The 19,998-nt window shown below is 49.4% G+C and overlaps 1 protein-coding gene across 1 annotated transcript in view; it reads right to left on the bottom strand.

Annotated features, from left to right (window-relative positions):
- Window positions 1-1,881: 1,881 nt before the first annotated feature.
- The window catches only part of fgfr3 (fibroblast growth factor receptor 3), a 28,332-nt gene continuing 10,215 nt past the window's right edge, over window positions 1,882-19,998 (bottom strand). The window contains exons 5-19 of the mRNA XM_068751688.1: window positions 19,038-19,049; window positions 16,033-16,202; window positions 10,987-11,110; window positions 10,716-10,906; window positions 7,758-7,902; window positions 7,066-7,241; window positions 5,727-5,875; window positions 5,489-5,610; window positions 5,195-5,305; window positions 4,919-5,109; window positions 4,365-4,487; window positions 4,026-4,096; window positions 2,579-2,716; window positions 2,393-2,498; window positions 1,882-2,046 (exon numbers count right to left, since the gene is read on the bottom strand). Of these exons, the coding sequence (XP_068607789.1) occupies window positions 1,882-2,046; window positions 2,393-2,498; window positions 2,579-2,716; window positions 4,026-4,096; window positions 4,365-4,487; window positions 4,919-5,109; window positions 5,195-5,305; window positions 5,489-5,610; window positions 5,727-5,875; window positions 7,066-7,241; window positions 7,758-7,902; window positions 10,716-10,906; window positions 10,987-11,110; window positions 16,033-16,202; window positions 19,038-19,049 (1,994 nt within the window). The remainder of the gene's footprint in view (window positions 2,047-2,392; window positions 2,499-2,578; window positions 2,717-4,025; window positions 4,097-4,364; window positions 4,488-4,918; window positions 5,110-5,194; window positions 5,306-5,488; window positions 5,611-5,726; window positions 5,876-7,065; window positions 7,242-7,757; window positions 7,903-10,715; window positions 10,907-10,986; window positions 11,111-16,032; window positions 16,203-19,037; window positions 19,050-19,998) is intronic.

A 19,998-nucleotide genomic window follows, 5' to 3' on the forward strand; every position in this document is an offset into this window, starting at 1 on the left:
TTACATGTACTTACATGTACTACCGACCATTCCCACGCAGCAGCGAGCGGATCACCATCCTGAACCCTTCAATGCGGCACCATGTAAACATTTCAAGCGCTCGCACTTTTTGTTCGGTTGGCCAGCGGGTAACCGAACCGAGAGGGGAGAAATCCGTCTTTCAATCCCATGAGCCTTCGCTGCATGTGCGACCTCTGACGGTGAACAATCAGCAGCGCAGCCATTGGTCCAGAGATCTCCAGAAGCCAATCAACAGACTGCTAAGACCAATTTTGCACTTTATTAAAGATTCCAACAAAGGGTGAAGAAGGAGCACCACACCTCAGACTCCTGTAACAAACTTATATTATATATCTGTAACATACACGCTCGTTCTCGCTGTAGCCCCGAGCGTTCATTTCAGGCCCAACAAAATCTCAAGCTTCTGGGCAGGTTTGCTTTTGTGACCCTCACAGCCTGCATGTATGCCTTGCACGGGGGTGGTGTGACTTGCTCAAGGGCACTTGGACTCTATTTGACATTGTTCCGGCAATGCTAACGCATTTCATAGTCGTTTCTTTCTATTAAAGTTCTCTCTAAAGACTTCAAGCAACACATGCAGGATTAATGCTGACAAGCTGCATGCATTGTTTCCTTGAATTTAATAAAATGCCAAAAGGACATCAATAAGCTCTAAACCCTCCGGGACATCAAAAGGGACGGTGAGCCGGTACCAATAGCCGGACCTGTCCTCAAATAAGGCCCGTGGGGTTTCACAGCTCGCTGTTCAGCTTCGCTAAAAGGCCTCTCTGGTATCTCCGAGCGCTGCAACGAGTCCATCGTTGCACACCACGATCGGAACCGCCCTGGGCTGACGAATCGCCGTCTAGCGGTGGAACGCACTCGACCGGCGTGCGTACTTTGTGTTTACAGCCGATGCAAACCAGAGGGGTCTGCCTGTGGCGCAGACCCTAACCCCACCCCTAACCCTTGCTGCAGGTCTGTTGTGAAATAAATTACAAAAATCGAAATAAAAATTTTTGTGTACAGTACTAAAATCCTAAACTGGACCTTTTGACGAACCACATGTTAAGTCTATAAATATCTTTACAAATATACATGATCATTAGTCAAATAAACCTTTTCTGTATCACTTTAGATGATTAAATGATTTACACTCTCGACAGTGTCTTCTAGATTGCAGTTTCCATCCTAAAACAATACTTTAAACATGTACTATATCATACATATTTGCATTTGTATATTTACAATAAATTATTTTCTAGGTACATAAAATCTCTCCAAACTGCTCCGTTTTGATTAGCAAATGGTCCTGCCTCACACGTGAAGGAATTTGTCCTGTGATTATTATAAAACGGGTCTTTTCCAGGATGACGATGATTCGTCTCGTACTCCCTTTTGTTGAATGTCCTCAGAAACGCTACTTCAGAAGATCTAGTTAGTTCCATCGTCCAGTTTATTCTGGCTTTCCCGGCAGGCTGACCGATTTTCTTTATCACAAACTTTCATTGTGTTCTAAGGACGACGGGAGAAGAATCCGAGGTCCTCGCCCCCTGGGTCACGTCTGTCTGCTGCAGCCACAGGAGGCCTCTATCCCAGTAGGCACGGAATGGTTTCACCCCCCCCCCCCCCAGATTGTCCCTAACAAAAGACTGGCCCAAGTACAAAAATAGAATTTCATTTCAGAAAAGAGCACAAACACGGTTCCAAAAAAATCCTTCAATGTCTCGAGTGTCTTCATGAGGAACGAGAAAAAGGGTTTTGAGCTCGAGGTTAAGACGAGTCGACGAGCTGAAGCTCTGGAAGTATTGCATGCAGAATCTTTTCACCGAGCGGCGTCTGTTCCTCAGGACAGAGATCCAACCTGTCCCGGTTCAAATGTTATGTCCTAATTACGCCGTTACTGGGGAGCTGCTTGGGAAGACAGGGTTCGTCAGGCAGTGGGTCATGAGCGAAAACGGAGTCGTCTCCTGAGGAGCAGGTGCTGTTGGAGTCCTGACAGGTGGGCGAGTACTGCTCGAAGGGCACCGCCAGGTCCAGGTACTCCTGTCAGGGAGAGGGCAGCCGTTAGCCTCTGGTGTCACAGGCACCATGGGACAAATGATTTTACTCTATGCTGATTGGCTCGTTTCCTTTTTAAGTGAATCTATTTCTGAAGATGGTGCAATTTTCTCTCACTTTGAGCTAATAATCGGAGCGACTTTTAAGCAGCCCAGTAAAATCCAAAGGAATCCTTCCAGTAAATATGTAATAGTAAATTAACAGTAACTTCAGAAGATAAATTAACCCCATCTTCTACCTCCCTGAGAAGGGAAATGCGTCGATGGTTGAAAAAAGCCTTTTTCAGTTGCGACTTCGTAGATGTAAAAGTCGAGGAAGGCAGATTACTCACATCGGTAGAAGTCATTGATAAAACCCGGTCGTGATCTTCTACCAGCTGTCGGAAGGTCGGTCTCTGTGACGGCACCGCGTGCCAGCACTCCCTCATGATGATGTACCTGGAACACAAGCAGGGGCGCGGTCTCAGCACCTGGTGACTCATGCAGCGATTCACACGGCTGCGCACAAATCAACCTACAGTTCATGGGTGCAGTTGGCCGGTTTGTCCATCCGATGCCCCTCCTTCAGCAGCTTGAAGAGCTCCTCGACTGGGATCCCTGGGTAGGGCGAGCCCCCCAGGGTGAAGATCTCCCACAACAACACCCCATAGGACCACCTGAGCACGCGGACACAGGTGCACACAGCTGGTGTTTCAGGGAGACTATTTACCCCCGATGGCAGAAATGAAGTGAGGGAGGACTATAAAGGAATGGGAGGCGGATTTTGTGTCGTGAATTCATGCAGAAGTGATGGAACACGTCGCCAGCCGACATACAGGAACAGCGGTCCTGATCCGTTTGAGCAATAGAACCCAACGTGGTCTCAACAGGAATTCAGATTGATATGAGAGCCAAACGGCCTTCGTTTTCTCTCTCCGTGGCTGTAACGGCTCAAGCTAACCGTGGCGTCGTTTCTAAATGAGGGCTCTGTGATCAGATAACGGCGCTCTATTAACCAGGACTCTATTGTGAGTCGGACCCCCCTCCCTCCACGCCACTCAGCAGGCCTAATCTAATTATCCGCGCTCCGGCCCGGAGGGTTGAAGGCAGCCTTCGTGCCCTGAAAGGAGAGCGGGACCGTGCTGAAAGACAAATATCGATAGTCACAAGAGAGTAAGCAGCGACGCCACTGAACTCATGATCATTGGAACAAATCAGGGCTTTAGGGTCAGGGTGGGTTCAGGAGCATCTCAGGGAGCACCACAAGCATGCCCCAGCCAGCGTCCAGAAGTCTTCAGCACGGGGGTGTCATGGAGACGACTGGACTAACCCGGTGCATCGAGATGTGAGCTACAAACTACGCCAGAAGATTCACCAGTCGATCAACTTCTGCTATTGGATGACTCGGCGTTAGAGGGGGGGCGGCGAGCTCCGAGGAGAGCCGGGGAGGTGATTAGAGGATCTAATGAGGCAACAGAAAAGGCTCCAGTTTCCTGACTCTAGGCATGTAAACACCTGGAAAGCTGCACCACTTGCAACGTCAGGGTCTTTGGCTGGAAGTGGGATTACAGTCGTTGCAATCATCCCTCATCTTAGCACAAACTCTGAGGTCAAAAGCCGGCACCCCCTGAGGAGCGTGAGCGTAAACGGTCCGGAGTGACTACTGTATGAAGGAAGGAGGAGCTGCTGAAATAACAGAGCAGGTCTGGTGTGATCGTCTTGAGCCGGGCCGGGCCGGGCCGGGCCGGGCTTAAACAACAGTCACTATGCTGGGAGATGAAAGCAGCAAGCAGGAATCTGGGAGTGAGAAGCTCGGGATTAGCGAGCTAGCGTAGCTGACGCAGAACGGGAGGCTGTTGGCGAGGGAGCGTTATGATTTCATATTCACATGCACAAGCACCGCTTTTGATGCTAACGTGCTTCAACCGTTAGCGGCCTCACGTGAGTGGACGGCTGCTATGTGCAGGATGGGTTATTGAAACTCACACATCGCTCTGGTGCGTGTAGACCCGGTCGAACAGAGCCTCCGGAGCCATCCATTTCACGGGCAGACGACCCTGCAACAACAGAACCGCAGCAGAACCACTCAGTAGCGAGCCGACAGCGAAACGCCTCGCCCTGACCCTCACTCGGAAGCCCAGGATTTCAGACTGAGACCAAGTCATCACACTGACGCCTTGATCCGTGACTGTTATCGATATCACAATGTCCGCTATCCTGCTCTAGCTTGTTAATCCTGAAGGTCGTCGTCATCCTAGCATCGCTTTAAAACCTGAATGCGGGTACAACGGCCTGGAAGAATCGTCACCCTGGAACAAGGCTTACGTTGGTGGTCTTTTTGTAGTAGTCTATATTGTGCACGTCTCTGGCGAGACCGAAGTCTGCAATTTTCATGACATTGTCCTCCGTCACAAGGACGTTTCTAGCAGCCAGGTCTCTGTGGATACACTAGAAGAAGAGACACAATCCCATCAAACACACATCCACACAATGCACTGTGGGCCGACAACCTTCCTTCCATACTGAAATGGGTCGAAACCAAATCCCAGTTTGGTTATCCTATTATATTTATATTACTTATCTAATTACAGCAAAAGTACATTTTCCTGGACTTGACTTCTGTTCAAGTCGTTTTAAATGTTTGTTGGCCTTGTCTAACGTGCATCAAAACACCTCATTACTTCCCTTATTTCCTCTTACATTTAGAAAGTTAACTTCGGGCTGAAGGATCCTTACGTTGGAAGACTTTCCTGGTCTGTTTAAATCCTTTGGGATTATCATTAAGATCAAATGTTGTTTATTAGGATCCCCACTAGTCTTGCTGGGGTCCCAGTCCTAAGGCAGCCATACAGGAGTAGCACACCAGACTGGTGGCTGACCTTTTGTGAGGCGAGGTACTCCATGCCTCGGGCGACCTGGTAGGCGCAGGACACCAGGTCTTTGAAGGTGAGCTGCTCATCTGGGATTTTACAGGTGTCGAACGAGTAGTCCATGCCCGGTGGCCGCCGCGCCCGCAGGTACTCCCTCAAGTTGCCTTTAGAGGCGTATTCTACCAGCACGTACAGAGGACCTGCACGCCACACGGGGCACAAAGTCACCTTTAGGATGTAGTTCAACATGTCCGTCATGCGCCGTCGAGTGTACTGGACACTCACCGTCCTGCGTGCACGCTCCAAGCAAGTTGATAATGTTTTTGTGTTTCCCCATCATCTTCATCATCTCCATCTCCGACACCAGATCTGACAAGTCTTTATCTGTGGCATCATCTGAAGAAAAAAAACAAAGAGGACAAATGATTATGAACCGCTGCGGGGACGCAAAGACGGAACTACACCGACGGAACACAAAACCAAAGGAAGCAGGTGAATCTCTGTGAGAGCAAAGGAAGGAGAACTCGTAACGATAGAACGCTGCCACCGTAGAACCCGAGCATCACAGCCACCGCTAACCTTTCAGCATTTTCACAGCCACGGTGAGCGGCTTGTTGGGTTTCTCCTTTTCAATGCCGACCGCCTCGGCCATCACCACCTGGCCGAAGCAGCCCTCGCCCAGCGGCTTGCCCAGGGTGAGCCTGAAACAAAAGAATGGCTGTTTCTGACGTCGTACAGTCCTGAATGAGACCAAATTTACTGCCAAGTACGAATGACAATGAGCAGAGCGTCATGGAAACAACACCGGATGTCTCACCGCGTTCGAGGAAACTCCCAATTGGGGTCAGACGGCAGTTCCAGCTCCGAGACATGGGCGAGCATTGGCCCGTCGCTGGATGACAAGCGGGCGATCCTGACCAATGGCGTGTTGGAGTTCATGGAGGAGTTGGAATCCAAGGACACCTGCTTGGGTACAAAAACAAACTGTTCTAGTCTCTGAAAAGGTGTTGGCGTGATGTGGGGGGAGAGGACGTCGTACTTCAGAGGACTTTGACTGGAGATGTCATGAATGGTCGATTCGTCATGGAAACTGAATTTATATCATCATTTCACTTTAAAAAAGTAAACTCATGAAGTTGTTAAAGTGGGACAGACAGAGAATGTCTCGCATCTTCGGTCTGAAGTCGGAGCGCTCTAAAGACAACAGCCGACCGGCAGCTGAGCACGGAGGGGGGGCGCCTGGCGAGATGAGCTGGACCGCTCCATCCATCAGTGAGCCCCGGCGCTGCCGCTGAGCCCGAGGGCTCGCCCTCCCACCACCATCTATCTGCCTGCTGGGGGGGGCGCTGACGCCTCGGATAAATCTGTTTGTGTCCGTGTTCCAGCCCGGTCCCTTCATGCGGGCTCTCGAAACAAACATGTCCACTTACTAGACGTCCCTCCTCAACTTGACTGGAGGGAAAACTGAAAAATGCTGTGAAGCTTAAACAACAGCCCCAAACCCAATTTCACAGGCATGAAAGTAATATCTGATGGAAGATGCCAGAGGTTTATGAGAGAGAGGAGAGCTCCAGGAGATTAGCTTGATGCCTGAAGAACGCAATAAGATGTCTGCCTGCGCTGCCTTAGAAGTGTATTTATCTGGCGGAGGCAGAATAGAAGCAATTTAGAGGCTGCAGTGAGAGCGTCGTTCAAAAGATGAGGTCTATACTTCATGTACTTTTTCTTCACGAGAACTTATTACAAAAAATTAGCAACCTTTACAGTTACGTTCTGGCTTTGGTTTGAAAAAATGACATGTTTCGGATTGCAAGGGAATAAATTATCTTTCAAGTAACAATTTTCTTTTCCAAAAATACATCTGTTTTTTGAAGACCCTTCAATTATGTAATTTGCTGGCTGGACGTTGCGCAGAAACAGCCCCACAGCGGCTGTGGTCTGCTCACGGTGGGAGTCCAGCAGGGCGGGGCAGGATGGAGAACGACACCCTTGTTTGCGTTTTAGGGCCTGGAAGGTCCGCCCTCGGGGAACGTTCGCCAATCGCTGGCCCTTGGTGCACCAGTGGGCCTTTGCGTTCTCCTTTGACCGCTAAATGCAGACTACTGAGAGTCAAACGGTGGCAGAGGGGTGGGGACGCCGTGTCTACCTTCTGTTACCTGTCTCTTAAGGGGAAACTTTGACAGCTTTTGCACAGGTGGCATCGGCAGCATCTTCTGTGCAGTCATCCTCATGCGGCAAAGGACGACGATGACCACGGCAAGGATGAAGAGGACACAGCCTGTCACGTAGATGAGGATGTCAGCGTAGTAATCCTCCTTCTCTGGGCTCACTGCTTCGGGAGCAAGAGACAATACAGAAATATTGATTACATCAAAAGACATCGTGGAATCTGTTTGGGTAAAGAAAGTAGTCTAATTAGGAAAAACGTATTTCTGTCTGGTTATTGCTCTTTTTACTAGATGGTATTTGGACATCCTAAATCAGAACAGAAACAAATCAGAACCTATTTTTTGATCCTGCAGCAGATGATTGCATCTATGATAGGCTTCTCTCCGGGGATGTCATTACTGCGTTGAATAGCCAATCCTAAAACGTCTTGAAATTGCTTTTCAGCTCTGAGGCTTGGAACAGACGATCGGCTCTGATTAAAGAGCGGTTCTCAGTGGCGGCTGGGTTGCGTGTTCACTTCATCCAATTACAGGGACAATGACACGGCTGCAGCACTTTATGCTAAAATGAATGTAAACACTGCTGCAGAACAATATAAAACATTTTCAACAAGTGTCACAATCCAATGTCATTACCTCTAAGGCAGAGAAAATAGATGACAGAGGAAAGAGGGATGTACCTGGAAGCACCGTCAGCCAGGCAGAATGGTAAGCATAGCCGATAGAGTTCCCTGCCAGACAAGTGTACTCGCCCGCATCCTCAAAAGACACATTGGTCAAGAAAAGAACCTCTAGCTCCTTATCTGTAGTGTTAATACCAGCCGTCTGTGGAGGATGAGATGGAGGAGAGAAAGAAAGAAAGAAGAGATGACATGAGCCCAAAGCCTTAAAGCCCAAACACCAAATACACCCTTGAGGAGAGGACGGGAGCAAAGATTTGCAGAAGCCAGTGCTTTTTCCTTCTGCTGACGGCACCTTCACCAAGCAGCACCTTCACCAAGCAGCACCGTAAAAGAAGCTTCCTGTTCAGTCAGAGACACAAGAGGCTTTAAAGGAAGCTTAAAACAACGCAGTCGCTGCTTTGAGCACCTCCTTCTTATCTGCAGGCTCAAACATGTAAGATGTGTTTATTGTTGTACAATTAAGGACGCTTGCTTTCTGGGGTACCTCAGGGATCTGTTCTGGGTACACTACTATTTAATTAAAACCCTTTTTTCTCTTCACAGAAATGCTTTAAACTGCATCTACCATCAAGATTCTGTAGGGTTATATATAATTAACCCATCGATGCAGTTGTGGCTTTCCTTCCCTGACTAATGGCTTGTGTGACCACTGGTGCTGGAGTCCAGACGCACTGTCTGATGTGGCTTGGCAGGGGGTGGGATGGGGAAACTTCATTCCCAGTGCCGTGGTAATAAACTGACGAATCAGAGTCCTGCTGCGTGGCTTCATAGAAAGCACATTAATCCAGCAGGACGATGCGCTCGCCCTAAGCGAGGAAATCAATACTGGTTTGTGTGTGTTTGTGCATCATGGTTTACTGGGTGCTGCTTTTGTGGGCTTTTCATGCTTGTGTGCATGAAGGTAGTTTGTGGGATATTGCAGTAATTGAAGGCGTCAAATTGTGTTTGTTATTGATTGGTAAGAAAGACAAAGTGGCACTGGGCGCTAAAATCGATTACGGCTACAAGCTTGCAAAACGAAATCATTTCAACTCTGCTAGATGAATGTGTGCCCGCCCAATGAAACACAAGAGAGCGAGCCAATGAAACCCCCAACAAGAGGAGCCCTGCAGGAAGGAGGGGTCAAAGCAGAGGAGGTGAAGTTCAGGATTTACCTGCTGCGTGAACCTTAAGCCAGAAAGTGTTTTCTGACTTGCCTACAAAGTTTGATGCGCGACACGAGTATTTCCCAGCATCTTTCTCTGTCACGTTGGACAGTCTCAACTTACTGTGAGCCTCAGTGAGTTTACTGTCAAAGCTCTGTTGAGGGACATGAAGAGGCACAGGTATGTATATATACACAGGTGAGGTACAACAGAACTCCTTTACTGCAAGCAGCAACAACGCCTCAGTACAAGTTAGCATTTAATGCATTTCCTTATTTACACGACAACATGTAAGTGAAAACCGTTTAGCTTGATCAGGGGTTACGTTGAGGTTTCAAACATGCTCTTCTTGTTCAGACCTCTTGAGACTAAATCAATCAATCAATGGCAGAAATACATCTGCAGTTGGATCCTGAAATACTACTACTAATAAGAAGTAATTAAAAGCATTGCAACGCCAAACCTTTCCAATCATAAATGCACACTGTGTACCACAGAGGAACAGCCGATGAAGAATTAAACGGGTAAAGAGCATCTTAATGAAGGGCGGGGCTCCAGACACCTCCCTCTCGCTCATCCTCATCCTCTTTCCAGCCATTTAATAATAATCTTCCTCCCGACAACGAAATGATGAACTCTGCCTCGCAGGAGACGGCGAGAGGAAGGGACAAATAACGTGTCAATTATGATGACGAGGATCCGCGCATGGTCTGGCTCGCTCCTTCCCCCTCTCCCCCCCCCCCATCTCTCTATCCTCCTGTGTCGACACTTCAGACAGGTGCGCTTCCTTTGTTCAGTTTTAGCGAAGGTTAAAGCCACAAGGAGATCGTAGATGGACATGTTCTGTGTATTTTATGCTAAGCTAAGCTAACCAGCTGTGGCTTTACGTTTAGTTTCAATCAAGGACTCTTCTATTCTGACATTCATTTATTTAACTCGAATCGCTTCAGATTCCACATTCTCTCGTTTGGCCTGTCCTCCTCCTCCTCCTCCTCCTCCTCGCCCTTCATCTTTACCCACCACTTTCTCTCTCCCTCTCCCTCTCCCTGCTGACTTTGCCCGTCCTTGTGTTCCTGCACTCATTTTTTCCGTGGGACTTTTTGGGAGCCTTTTGCCTCCCTCCTCCTCCTCCTCCTCCAACCACGCGACGCAGCACATCTGACGGCACCGGCGGTTAACGGAGGCCGTCTCTGTCCCCGCGTTGCCGCCGCCATGGCAGTTAAGTTAGTCCAAACCAGATGTTTGCTTTATTCCCTCGCTCTCTCAGAGACACAGAGAAGTTAAGGGAAAGGAAAATAAGAAAGCAAAAGGCCATCTTGGGTTTCTCCTTTGCTTTTCCCTGTTCCCTCATCAGATATATTAATGTAGCCTCGCCCCACTGTGTTTACGTAACCCTTGTGATGGAGACGTCTGAAGAAACGCTGAGCAAGCATGACATGATTTACCGCTCTACTTTATAGACATTATTGTGAGACTATAAATAAAAACATCATCACATTTGATCTGTTGTTGAGCTATGCCAAGCCAATCAAAGGGTCAAGATGGACGATCTGGACTAAAGAGAAAAAGGCCCTCCAGAACGGCTCCATTAAAGTCAGTCCACATGGAATAAGTGAACCAGACTGAGCCCAGCGTCCCACGTCAACCCAGAAAGCTGCTTGGCTGCGCGTTCCTCGATGCAGGAAGGGGCAGGGGGAGCGTTTCTGAAAATCACCTGTAAGAACTCATGAAACAAGACATGCGGGGGACATCGACTCTGCGCTGACTCCTCATGGGGCTGCATCGTCTACAGGCAAACGCTGAGACCCACCTTCAGGATGTTGACGTAGGGAACGCCGTCGGCGCCGTAGCGGCTGCCGTTGACCTCGATGTGCTTCAGCCACTGGATGTGCGGCTGGGCGTCGCTGTAAACCTTACAGTGGAACTCCACGTCGCTCCCCACCACCACCGTCTGATTGGCTGGCAGGCCTGCCTGGAGGATGGGCCTGTGAGGGGAACGCTCTGCAAGAAGAAGCATCGGTTACTCTTCAAATGGCTGCTGGGTTGTTTACCCAGAAGCAGCAGGAAACGTTAGCGCTTACCTAGCACGTCCAGCTGGTAGGTGTGGCTGATGGAGCCGTGCTTGTTCTGCACCACGCACGTGTAGTTCCCCCGGTCTGACGGCACGGCGCTCTCCATCACCAGACTCCACTGCTGGTGTCTCAGCTGGAGGACAGAATAGGACGCTGGGCTCAATCAGGTCAACCCCTGAGGGGTTAGCGCTCATATTTGCGCTCTAGCCCGGGTTCGCCGTCCAGCGGACGTCTGGATGCTGTTTTATAAGATGCGTTTTTACATGATGACAGGAATAAATAGAAGCGGACACGCGTGATAATCCTCCGGATTAACAAACCGGAGAACAGAACGATGCAGGCGCCAAAATATTTGATAAATCAACTCAACGATCTGAAATGATGACACAGAACGTTTTGTATGGGATTACTTTCATTCGACAGACTTCAGTGAAGTCTTTTAAAATGCTTTAAAAGAACCCCCCACTAAAACAAGCCCGTCATAGCAGACAGCAGACTTTGAATCTGGTTCCACCGTGTCAGTTCATCCCCGGAGAGGCCAAGGCTACATTTTAAATGCTAATTCAAGCCAGGTGTGGCGCGATGGAGGCAGCGCACAGATACGAGCTTGACAGATTCAGAAGCTGCTCTGCAGCGGGGCGAGAACAGAGAACCTGCTACGCTCCGTTGGGCTCAGCCTCCGCAGGCCAAGGCCTGGCTAAAGTGGAAACATGTGCTGCAGACGCCGCCGCCACGCAGCGAGCATGGCGTGAACACCGCCAAAGAGGGCAGGCTTCCTAAAGATGGGAGCGCTGCTGTCAACAGAGAGGCTTCACATCACCGGTTAGGAAAGTGTGCCGGCCCAAACGCTTAACCCCCCGCATTCAGGCCAGCCGTTCACGGGACAGGTATGTTAGTAGCCTCAAAGAGGCTTCACATCACCGGTTAGGAAAGTGTGCCGGCCCAAACGCTTAACCCCCCGCGTTCAGGCCAGCCGTTCACGGGACAGGTATGTTAGTAGCCTCCGCCCCCCGGCTGTGTGCCCTTCTTCACTCCCTCTCTCTTGCGGAAAATAACATAAGAGTGTAAATATTATTTCTGGTTGTGCTTTCTGCAGTTGCGTGGCAACGAGGCTGGCTCCACCCCGTCTGCCCCGCCCAGAGTCAAAGAGTCAATGGCTGCTCTCATGAGCGACTCCTTCTGCTGAGGGAGGTGGGCAGGGGAGTGCGAGAAAGTAAACGGTGGTGAGATACCAGCCCAGAACAGCCGAGTCCTCCAGCAGGACCAGAGAGAGCCGTGCAGCCCGCCGTGCCGTGCAGCCCGCCGTGCGGCCCGCCGTGCGGCCCGCCGTGCGCTGCTACGCCGCTTACCTCCAGCTCAATGACACACAGCCGGAGGGTAACGTGGGAAGCTAACAAAAGGACGGCGGGGGAATGCAAAGGCCCAATAGCATTGGTCCATTAGCATTACAGCTAGGTGATGCATGTTGCTGCAGGATGCCGTTCTAATGCTATCAGCTACGTCCTCACTGTCATCGTGCTGTTCATAGTTTGACTTAAAGGCCCGGATCCCCAGCGAGCATGAACCGGTTTCTACTGGTTTCTACTGGTTTCTACTGGTTTCTCCAGCTGCATTCATGTGTTGGTAGCTTATTGATCGACTGACAGAATGCAGTCAGACGTGATGACGATGGTGTCGTTGTGAGGGGGACAGAAATGGAGATAGTCATCACGACTCTCTCCGGAGCTAGTTTTACTGCAACATAATAACTTGACATTCCTACGGATTCTATTTAATATTTAATAAATAGAATATTTAATATTTCCCTCCAGACGTTTCTATGTTTTCTTAATATGCTACGCCGGCCAGCTTCTGCTCAAGCTGCAGCATTAGTTCTCAAATGTGATAATCCCATCCAGTCCAATCCCAGCAGATTCCAAACCGAATTAAATTATTAAGGAGGTTATGTTAGGGTCATACGAGGCTTAAAAGGTTTTAGGGCACAAGCCATGGGCATGGACAAGGAGTTTAACACTGCAAAAAGTGAGGTGTTAAAGCAGCCTTTGCAGAGAGGACTGCAGGAGACGCACGGTGGGATTTGAATGAAATTATCTGCCGTGCAGCGCCTGCCTTCCAGCCCCAGGTACCTCAGACTCTCACCTATTTGAATGAAAACACAAATTCATGTCTCGGCTGACAGTGCAAGCGGCTCATAAAAATAGACATTTTCTGCAGTGTAACAGTTGTCCGAGAAAACAGAGGATGCACGGCTCCCTTTATAGTCCAAAATCGTTCGTCTTCACCTCGCTAAATGGGCCTGCCAGAACCGGCGGGGCCAGTTAGCAGAATTTATGACTGTGTCAAAGGGAACCGGTGGCACCGGTTTGTGCTACCGTCTCATTTGACCCGCAGAGAAAGCCGGAGCAGATGGACTCGGTCCCGAGGCCTCCTTGCTTAAGCTGGCAATGTTTGTGCATGAGCTGCTGGAGTTTGGCTCGACATGCCAAAGAGAGGAAGGCTGTAAAATTAAAAGTACAACAGCTCAAAAGAGAGCGACAGAAAGCCAAATAAACCGGAGCATTTCTTTTGATATCCGTGATGTATTTGGCCTAAAATGAATAAGAGTAGACATTCCTACGTGGCCTACAGAGACCCACAAATAATTCTGTCAATAAAAGGATCGAAGTGTTTAAAGTCTTACAACGTACGAGTGTGCAGCAGTTAAGAGCCATGCCTTAAGAGGCCCTTTGGAAACGTAGTTCGCCGCTGAACAGCCTGAATGGAACAAAAAGCAATAATTATATTGTCGACTTTTGTCTCGCTTGTGTAGCCACAGTTTAGCATGAACACAATGAACTCCCTTCTGCCGTGTGTGGCGGCAAACATCGGCCGTGGCTGTCGGGGGCCCGGGCTCCATCTGATGGATCAGTAGAGGTGAACTTTAACCTTCAGGCTCTGCCCTGCGTAATAGAGGAGGCTCCGAGCGCCACAGTTGTCTGGGAAGACTCCCAACGCTCGGGCACCTCATCCCGCTGGAATGTCATTTTCCATTTTACCAACAAGCCACACACGCTATTTAGCGTTCCATTTAGCATCAACAAACGTACCATTTAGGTCTCCACAAGGTTTCCCGAGTGAAACTCTGAGCTACAGGAAGCATCCTGAGGAGGAACGGCTTCGTCTGAGAGGATTTATTCAGCAGGAACTCTAAATCCGCCATCTCTGATGCAAACCGATGCATCGAAGTGAAACAGTCTAATTAAAGAAATGCCTCTCTCCCATGGAAACGAGGCGTGGGCTTGAGAAGCTGCAGACAGTCAGTGGATCAATCTCTTCATCATTAGCCAATCACTTCGCTTTATTTCATCGAGTCTGTTTAGGATATTCATACTTGTCCAAACAAGTGGATCGTTAACACAGATAAAAATTCAAAGTGGACTGATATTTTTTGTAGTGTGCACGGCTTAGACTTGAGGACCGGGGGGGGAGCTGTTCCCCTGACCCCACTGTCCATCACACAACACCCCGATTCTTCTCCGGTCACCTCCCTCAAGGTGATGAGATCGTCCAACAGGATTTCTAAGAAGCTCCGGGACCGAAGAGAGGGAGGGGAGGGTGATGTGATGAAGATGAAGATGAAGATGGAGAAAGGGACATCTCAATCACAGCGGAGGAATATATCTCTCATGCGTGTGCTTAAATGGTACACTTCCGGACTTTTCTATGATCTCTCATTTGCATGATAATTTCGGCACTGAAATCAATATTAGATAGAAACTAATCAATAACTGTTTGGTGGGAATCAAGCTCGGAGCCAGGAGTCAAGAGAAAGGACAACACACAGGAAAAAGCCTTTAAGCAAAGCTCACTTTGACGCTGAGAAAATTAAAAAGAAAAGAAATGGTAGAAATGATCAATATTTGAAAGAAGCTGTTTCAGGATGCCGTCATTGCTGCCAAACATCCATCAGAACATCAACATGGGGGGGCAGAGCGGGAACTGGACCCACAGCAGAGGTCGGGGCCACGCAGGCCGCTAGCACTAGCATTAGCATCCCGTAGCAGCACCTGCAGAGGAGAAGTCAAGCACTGCTCAGGCCCAGTCTACCGTGAGACATTAAGATCTTCATGTGTCCTCAGTCGCCATGGGAACCGTCTCGTGCTCTTTAAATGTCCACGGATGGGAAAACGTCCTGCAGAAGACGGAGGCGGTCTGATTGGACGCTGTCGGAGGCTGTCCGTGCACTGAGGGCCGGCGACAGGTGTGTGTGTGAGACAGACTGAGAGACAGACAGCTGCTGCTGGCCTGCTGGGAGCAGATGTTGAGATCTTAAACTGTTAATAGCTGCAGGATCTCATTACATTTAACTCTTTAAATGCCAAAGCGCCGCTGGGGACAAAGACACTCCTTTACTCTGCTCAAGTTAAAGATGCCCTTTCAGCGGCACACAAAGAAATAACTTGCTCTTTCATTTCATTCATGTGTTCACAGCGCTTCGTCTCGATGACCAGTAGCGTCCTTCAGATGCTGGAATGAAACGCTTGGGCTTATTTTTCTTAATCTCAGTTGATTTAACTTCTCTGATGCACAGTTCAATGTGAAATGACTTTTTCAGTGACTGTTTGACCTCCGGTGCTGTTAGGGTCCTACAGCTCAGAGAGAGGTCAACCGTGCGCTGTAAGGTTAAGCAGTCCATTCCAGTGTTCAGAGTGAATCCGATGACAACACGAGCACAACAGCTGTTTGCTGCGCTGCGTTGCTGTCAGCACGGAGGCATCACGCTCGCACGCATGTGTCCGTACCGCTCCGCTTTCAGCACAGCGTCATCCTCCAAATGCACCTCGGTCCCGGGTCCCGTAAGGGGCGGACAGCCTCGTGGTGAGTGTCCTGACCTTTATTTACCGTGAGAAGACCCACCAAGCATGAGCGCCCTGTCAACACTGTTCTTCACACCCTTCCACTTATAGTTTGGGACAGCGTCACACCGGTCCCCTGGACACCGCTGCCCCACGGAGGACGAACCAGCACCTGCACCAGAATCTCTAAATCAACCAGGATGAAGTTCTATCATCTCACCTTGATGCCTCCCATCCTCTGCTCCCCCTTGAACTCTTTGCCATTCTTCAGCCAGTGAATGCTAGGTGTTGGGTTTCCAGACGCAGCGCAGCGGAACTTGACGGTGTTGGCGGCCGGAACGGCCAAGAGCTTCTTGTCCATCCGGTCGGGCCTGGTCCAATATGGAGCCTCTGTTGGTGAAGCACAAACCAGGACTGCATCAGAACCCATGTCAGAAAAAGAACTTTGAATAAACTCATTTAGACCGAAAGTCATGAAGCGAGTCGAGTCTCAATCTATTCCTAAAAAGTCCTTCAAAACAACTCACGAAAAGTCTCCAGTCACTCGGGACAGGTCTGTGAGAATAAGTCTTATGAGCATTACAGCGAGTCCCACTGTCCTGCTTTATCGTAGCGCACGTGGGGACGCCTCCTGTTTCTATCCTGCTGTGATCGCTGGAAGACGGCGCAGAAGGGGACACTCGTCCTCAGTCCTCCACTCATTTTAGACCATCTTGGATAATTCGTGTCCTTCTGAAGAACAGATGTGAGGCTGTGGTGTTGTTGGCTGTCTTCCCTCACCACCGGGAAGAACACAAAGACCCTGCACCCGTCTTTCTCCAAGCCTACGTCCCTGGAGACACAGCTACGTTCAACACCGTTTGACAGATGTTGAAAGGGAACAGAATTGAGGCGTGAAGCATCACAAAGACCGGACAATGCTTCCCATCTTCTGCTCCTCCTGACAAAGCAGGAGTTGGTCTGAATTGTCCAACTGAGAATCTGAAGACAACCTGTCAGGGCGATTTATTGAGTTGTATAGAGAGGACGGTGGCAGAGAGTCAGCGCAGATTGTTCCTGCTGGGTGGGAGCAGCGAGGCATGGCTCCCCCCTCTTTGGGTTTCCCAGAACAAAAGCCGGGGGGGCGGCTGACCGGTCATCAGACGTCTCTTTTACTTTGTAACAGCAGAAGGAGAGAGGCACTCATTACCATCTCAATGTGTGTTTGTGTGTCGCCGCCGTCACCCCCAGCTTCATCTCTTCAGGATGAAGGTGAGGCGCCAAAAGAACGTCTGACCCTCTTCCTCCTGGTCCTGGGATTGATCACAACCAGACTGAGAAAGCGAACCAACGCGACGTCGCCTCGTGTTTACTCCGACTGAAGCAGCTGAATACCGTTTCCTGCTTGAGTATGAGACTCCCCGGCTCGATGAGACCAACGGCGCTGCTTGTGCAACCACACAGACGGTCTCCACCTTAAAAGGGAAATATCTGTTACATTTCATTCTCCTGTCTCGGCGTATTTGGAGCGCCATGCGGCGCAGCGTGGGACGAGGAGTCTGCACACACGGCGTTCTTGGCGTGAAAATCACCCGATGACATTCAGTCAATGGGAAAGCTGATGTGTGGTCCTGTCCTCCTCCTCCTCCTCCTCTCTACCTCCGGCCACAGCTTCAAACCCAAGTTTAGAAAACGTGTGCAATCAGAACAGCCACTTTGAATTCTGTTGAAGTAGATCTATAAGAAGAGAAACTGAGTTCTGAGTATAAATTAAACGCTTCATATAAATATCGATTCCAGTACAGGAAGAGCAGCTTGCTTTTGATTGACGGTGGAGCCATCCGGTGGAGAGGGGCGGAGCAGAGACCCCTAAGACCCACATGGATATAGCTCCGATGCTAACGGCTTTTTCCCTTCCCTCCGTCTGCCAGCTGCAGAGGTTAAGTGAGAGGGAATCTCTCTGGAGTCTAAAAATACGCCGCCGCTGTTAGATAACAGGCTTCACATGGGCGGAGGCCGAGGTCATTCAGCCACGTAACTCAACATGCGCTTGTCGGAGGCATTAGCCAACAGGCTTTCACACAAACACGGGTTCTGCACACTTTACCACACCTGTTGGAGTTTCCTTGCTCAGATATGGAATATATCTTATTCCTATTTTTCCCTCGCTGCTGAAAAGCCTCCTTTTCTAATAGTGAGTTTTTTTTAAATTCCTTGTTCTCATTTAAGATACTGACTGAAATAAATTACTACTACTACTACTACTACTACTAGTGTCAGTCGTTTGTTTTGTCTCATGGTCGTCATAAAGTTTGAACCCGAACCTGGAAGGCTCCGTAGTCAGCCCAGAACAGTACCGGTGCAGGAGCATTTCAGGAGTTCTCTGACTGAGATGGGTCTGAGCTCCTGCGTCTACTCCGGCACGCCGCCCACTGTGTGTGTGTGTGTGTGTTGCACGGTTTTCTTGGTCTTTGGACCGAGCGTTCCGTCACACATGGAAACACACTCAACCCTCCGCTCCATGTAAAGCTCCTCCGACTCCTGGCTCTGCGTTGTGGGGCGGAGGAGCATGGCTGAGACACACCATGGTGCGGCTAGCCAGGCCACACGGCTACGTAGCGCTTAGCCACCCTGGGGCAGAGAGGGAGGGGGTCTAATTGTGTAATTGTATAATTAGCCCTCGCTGACGCCCGTGAGCACACGGGCACATTTCATTCCAGATCACACCCAGGCCCTTTGAAGGCCGGCTGCCCCAGAGGGCCTGCAGGGACTCAAGGCAATCAGAGACAGAGGAATGGCGTCCGCGGAGCAGCGTAGCGTGGCCCGCCGTCCGGCTCTCCTGCCAGGGTAAACAAGAGGGCTGCATAGCAAGAACAGATCAGGCTCTGTTAACAGCACCCCCCCCCCGACAAACAAACTGCCCTTTTACTCCACGCTGCACGGCCTGTAGCACACACACACACACACACACACTCCCTGCGCTGACCCCAGCTCATCGTGTGAGTCCTGTCCTCTGTCTTGATGAAACCTGTCACTGCTTGGCTTTGTCACTTTCAAACAGTCTATTTCAACTGCATCGCTCTTAAAAACATTCAGAGGCCAGACTATTGTGTCGCACTGACTTTTAGGACAATGAATAACAGCCATGAATAATTAGATGTACCGTGTTTCCTCGTCCACGGAGACGGACCGGTGTCAGGATCCATGCGAGCTTCTGAAAGCAGGTGCGAGTTCTCCTGATGTGACCCAGTGCATCTTCTACGCGTGAAAGTCGGCCTGTTGTATCAGTGTCAGCGTGCTAACACGAAGAGCTAACGTAGAAATCTGCTGTGAAGCCTGTTGATGGATGAATGAATGAATGAATATATTTATTAGATAGAATGATGACGTGCAGCGCCGTCTCCCCAGGAACGACCACGGCTGGGAGGCGTCGACCTCCAGAAAGTCTCAACAGGGACTCTCCGTCTGGCAGCAGCCCATCACATGACTCCTTTCTGTTACAGCCTGCTAATTAGCAATGGCTTAGTGGACATTAAGCAATAGGGATTAACGTTTCTGGGCTAATCCCTCTTCTATTGGTCAGAGAATCAGAGTCCCGTATGTCATGAGCTAGACTTCCATCCAGAGAATAAGTCTGGCCATCGGAGGCCATTTACCGGCATTCAGGATGTCATACTGCAAAACTCTCCTGATGCCAGACAGAGAATAAAAACTATCCTGATGCCAGACAGAGAATAAAACTCTCCTGGTGTCATATAGAGAATAAAAACTATCCCGATGTTATACAGAGAATAAAAACTCTCCTGATGTTATACAGAGAATAAAAACTATCCTGATGCCAGACAGAGAATAAAACTCTCCTGGTGTCATACAGAGAATAAAAACTCTCCTGGTGTTATACAGAGAATAAAAACTCTCCTGATGTCATACAGAGAATAAAAACTCTCCTGATGTCATACAGAGAATAAAAACTATCCTGATGCCAGACAGAGAATAAAAACTATCCCGATGCCAGACAGAGAATAAAACTCTCCTGGTGTTATAGTGAATATAAACTCTTCTGGTGTCATACAGAGAATAAAAACTCTCCTGGTGTCATACAGAGAATTAAAACTCTCCTGGTGTCATACAGAGAATAAAAACTCTCCTGGTGTCATACAGAGAATAAAAACTCTCCTGGTGTCATATAGAGAATAAAAACTATCCC

This window comes from Brachionichthys hirsutus, chromosome 18 (assembly GCF_040956055.1).
Source record: "Brachionichthys hirsutus isolate HB-005 chromosome 18, CSIRO-AGI_Bhir_v1, whole genome shotgun sequence".
NCBI classification, from domain to species: domain Eukaryota; kingdom Metazoa; phylum Chordata; class Actinopteri; order Lophiiformes; family Brachionichthyidae; genus Brachionichthys; species Brachionichthys hirsutus.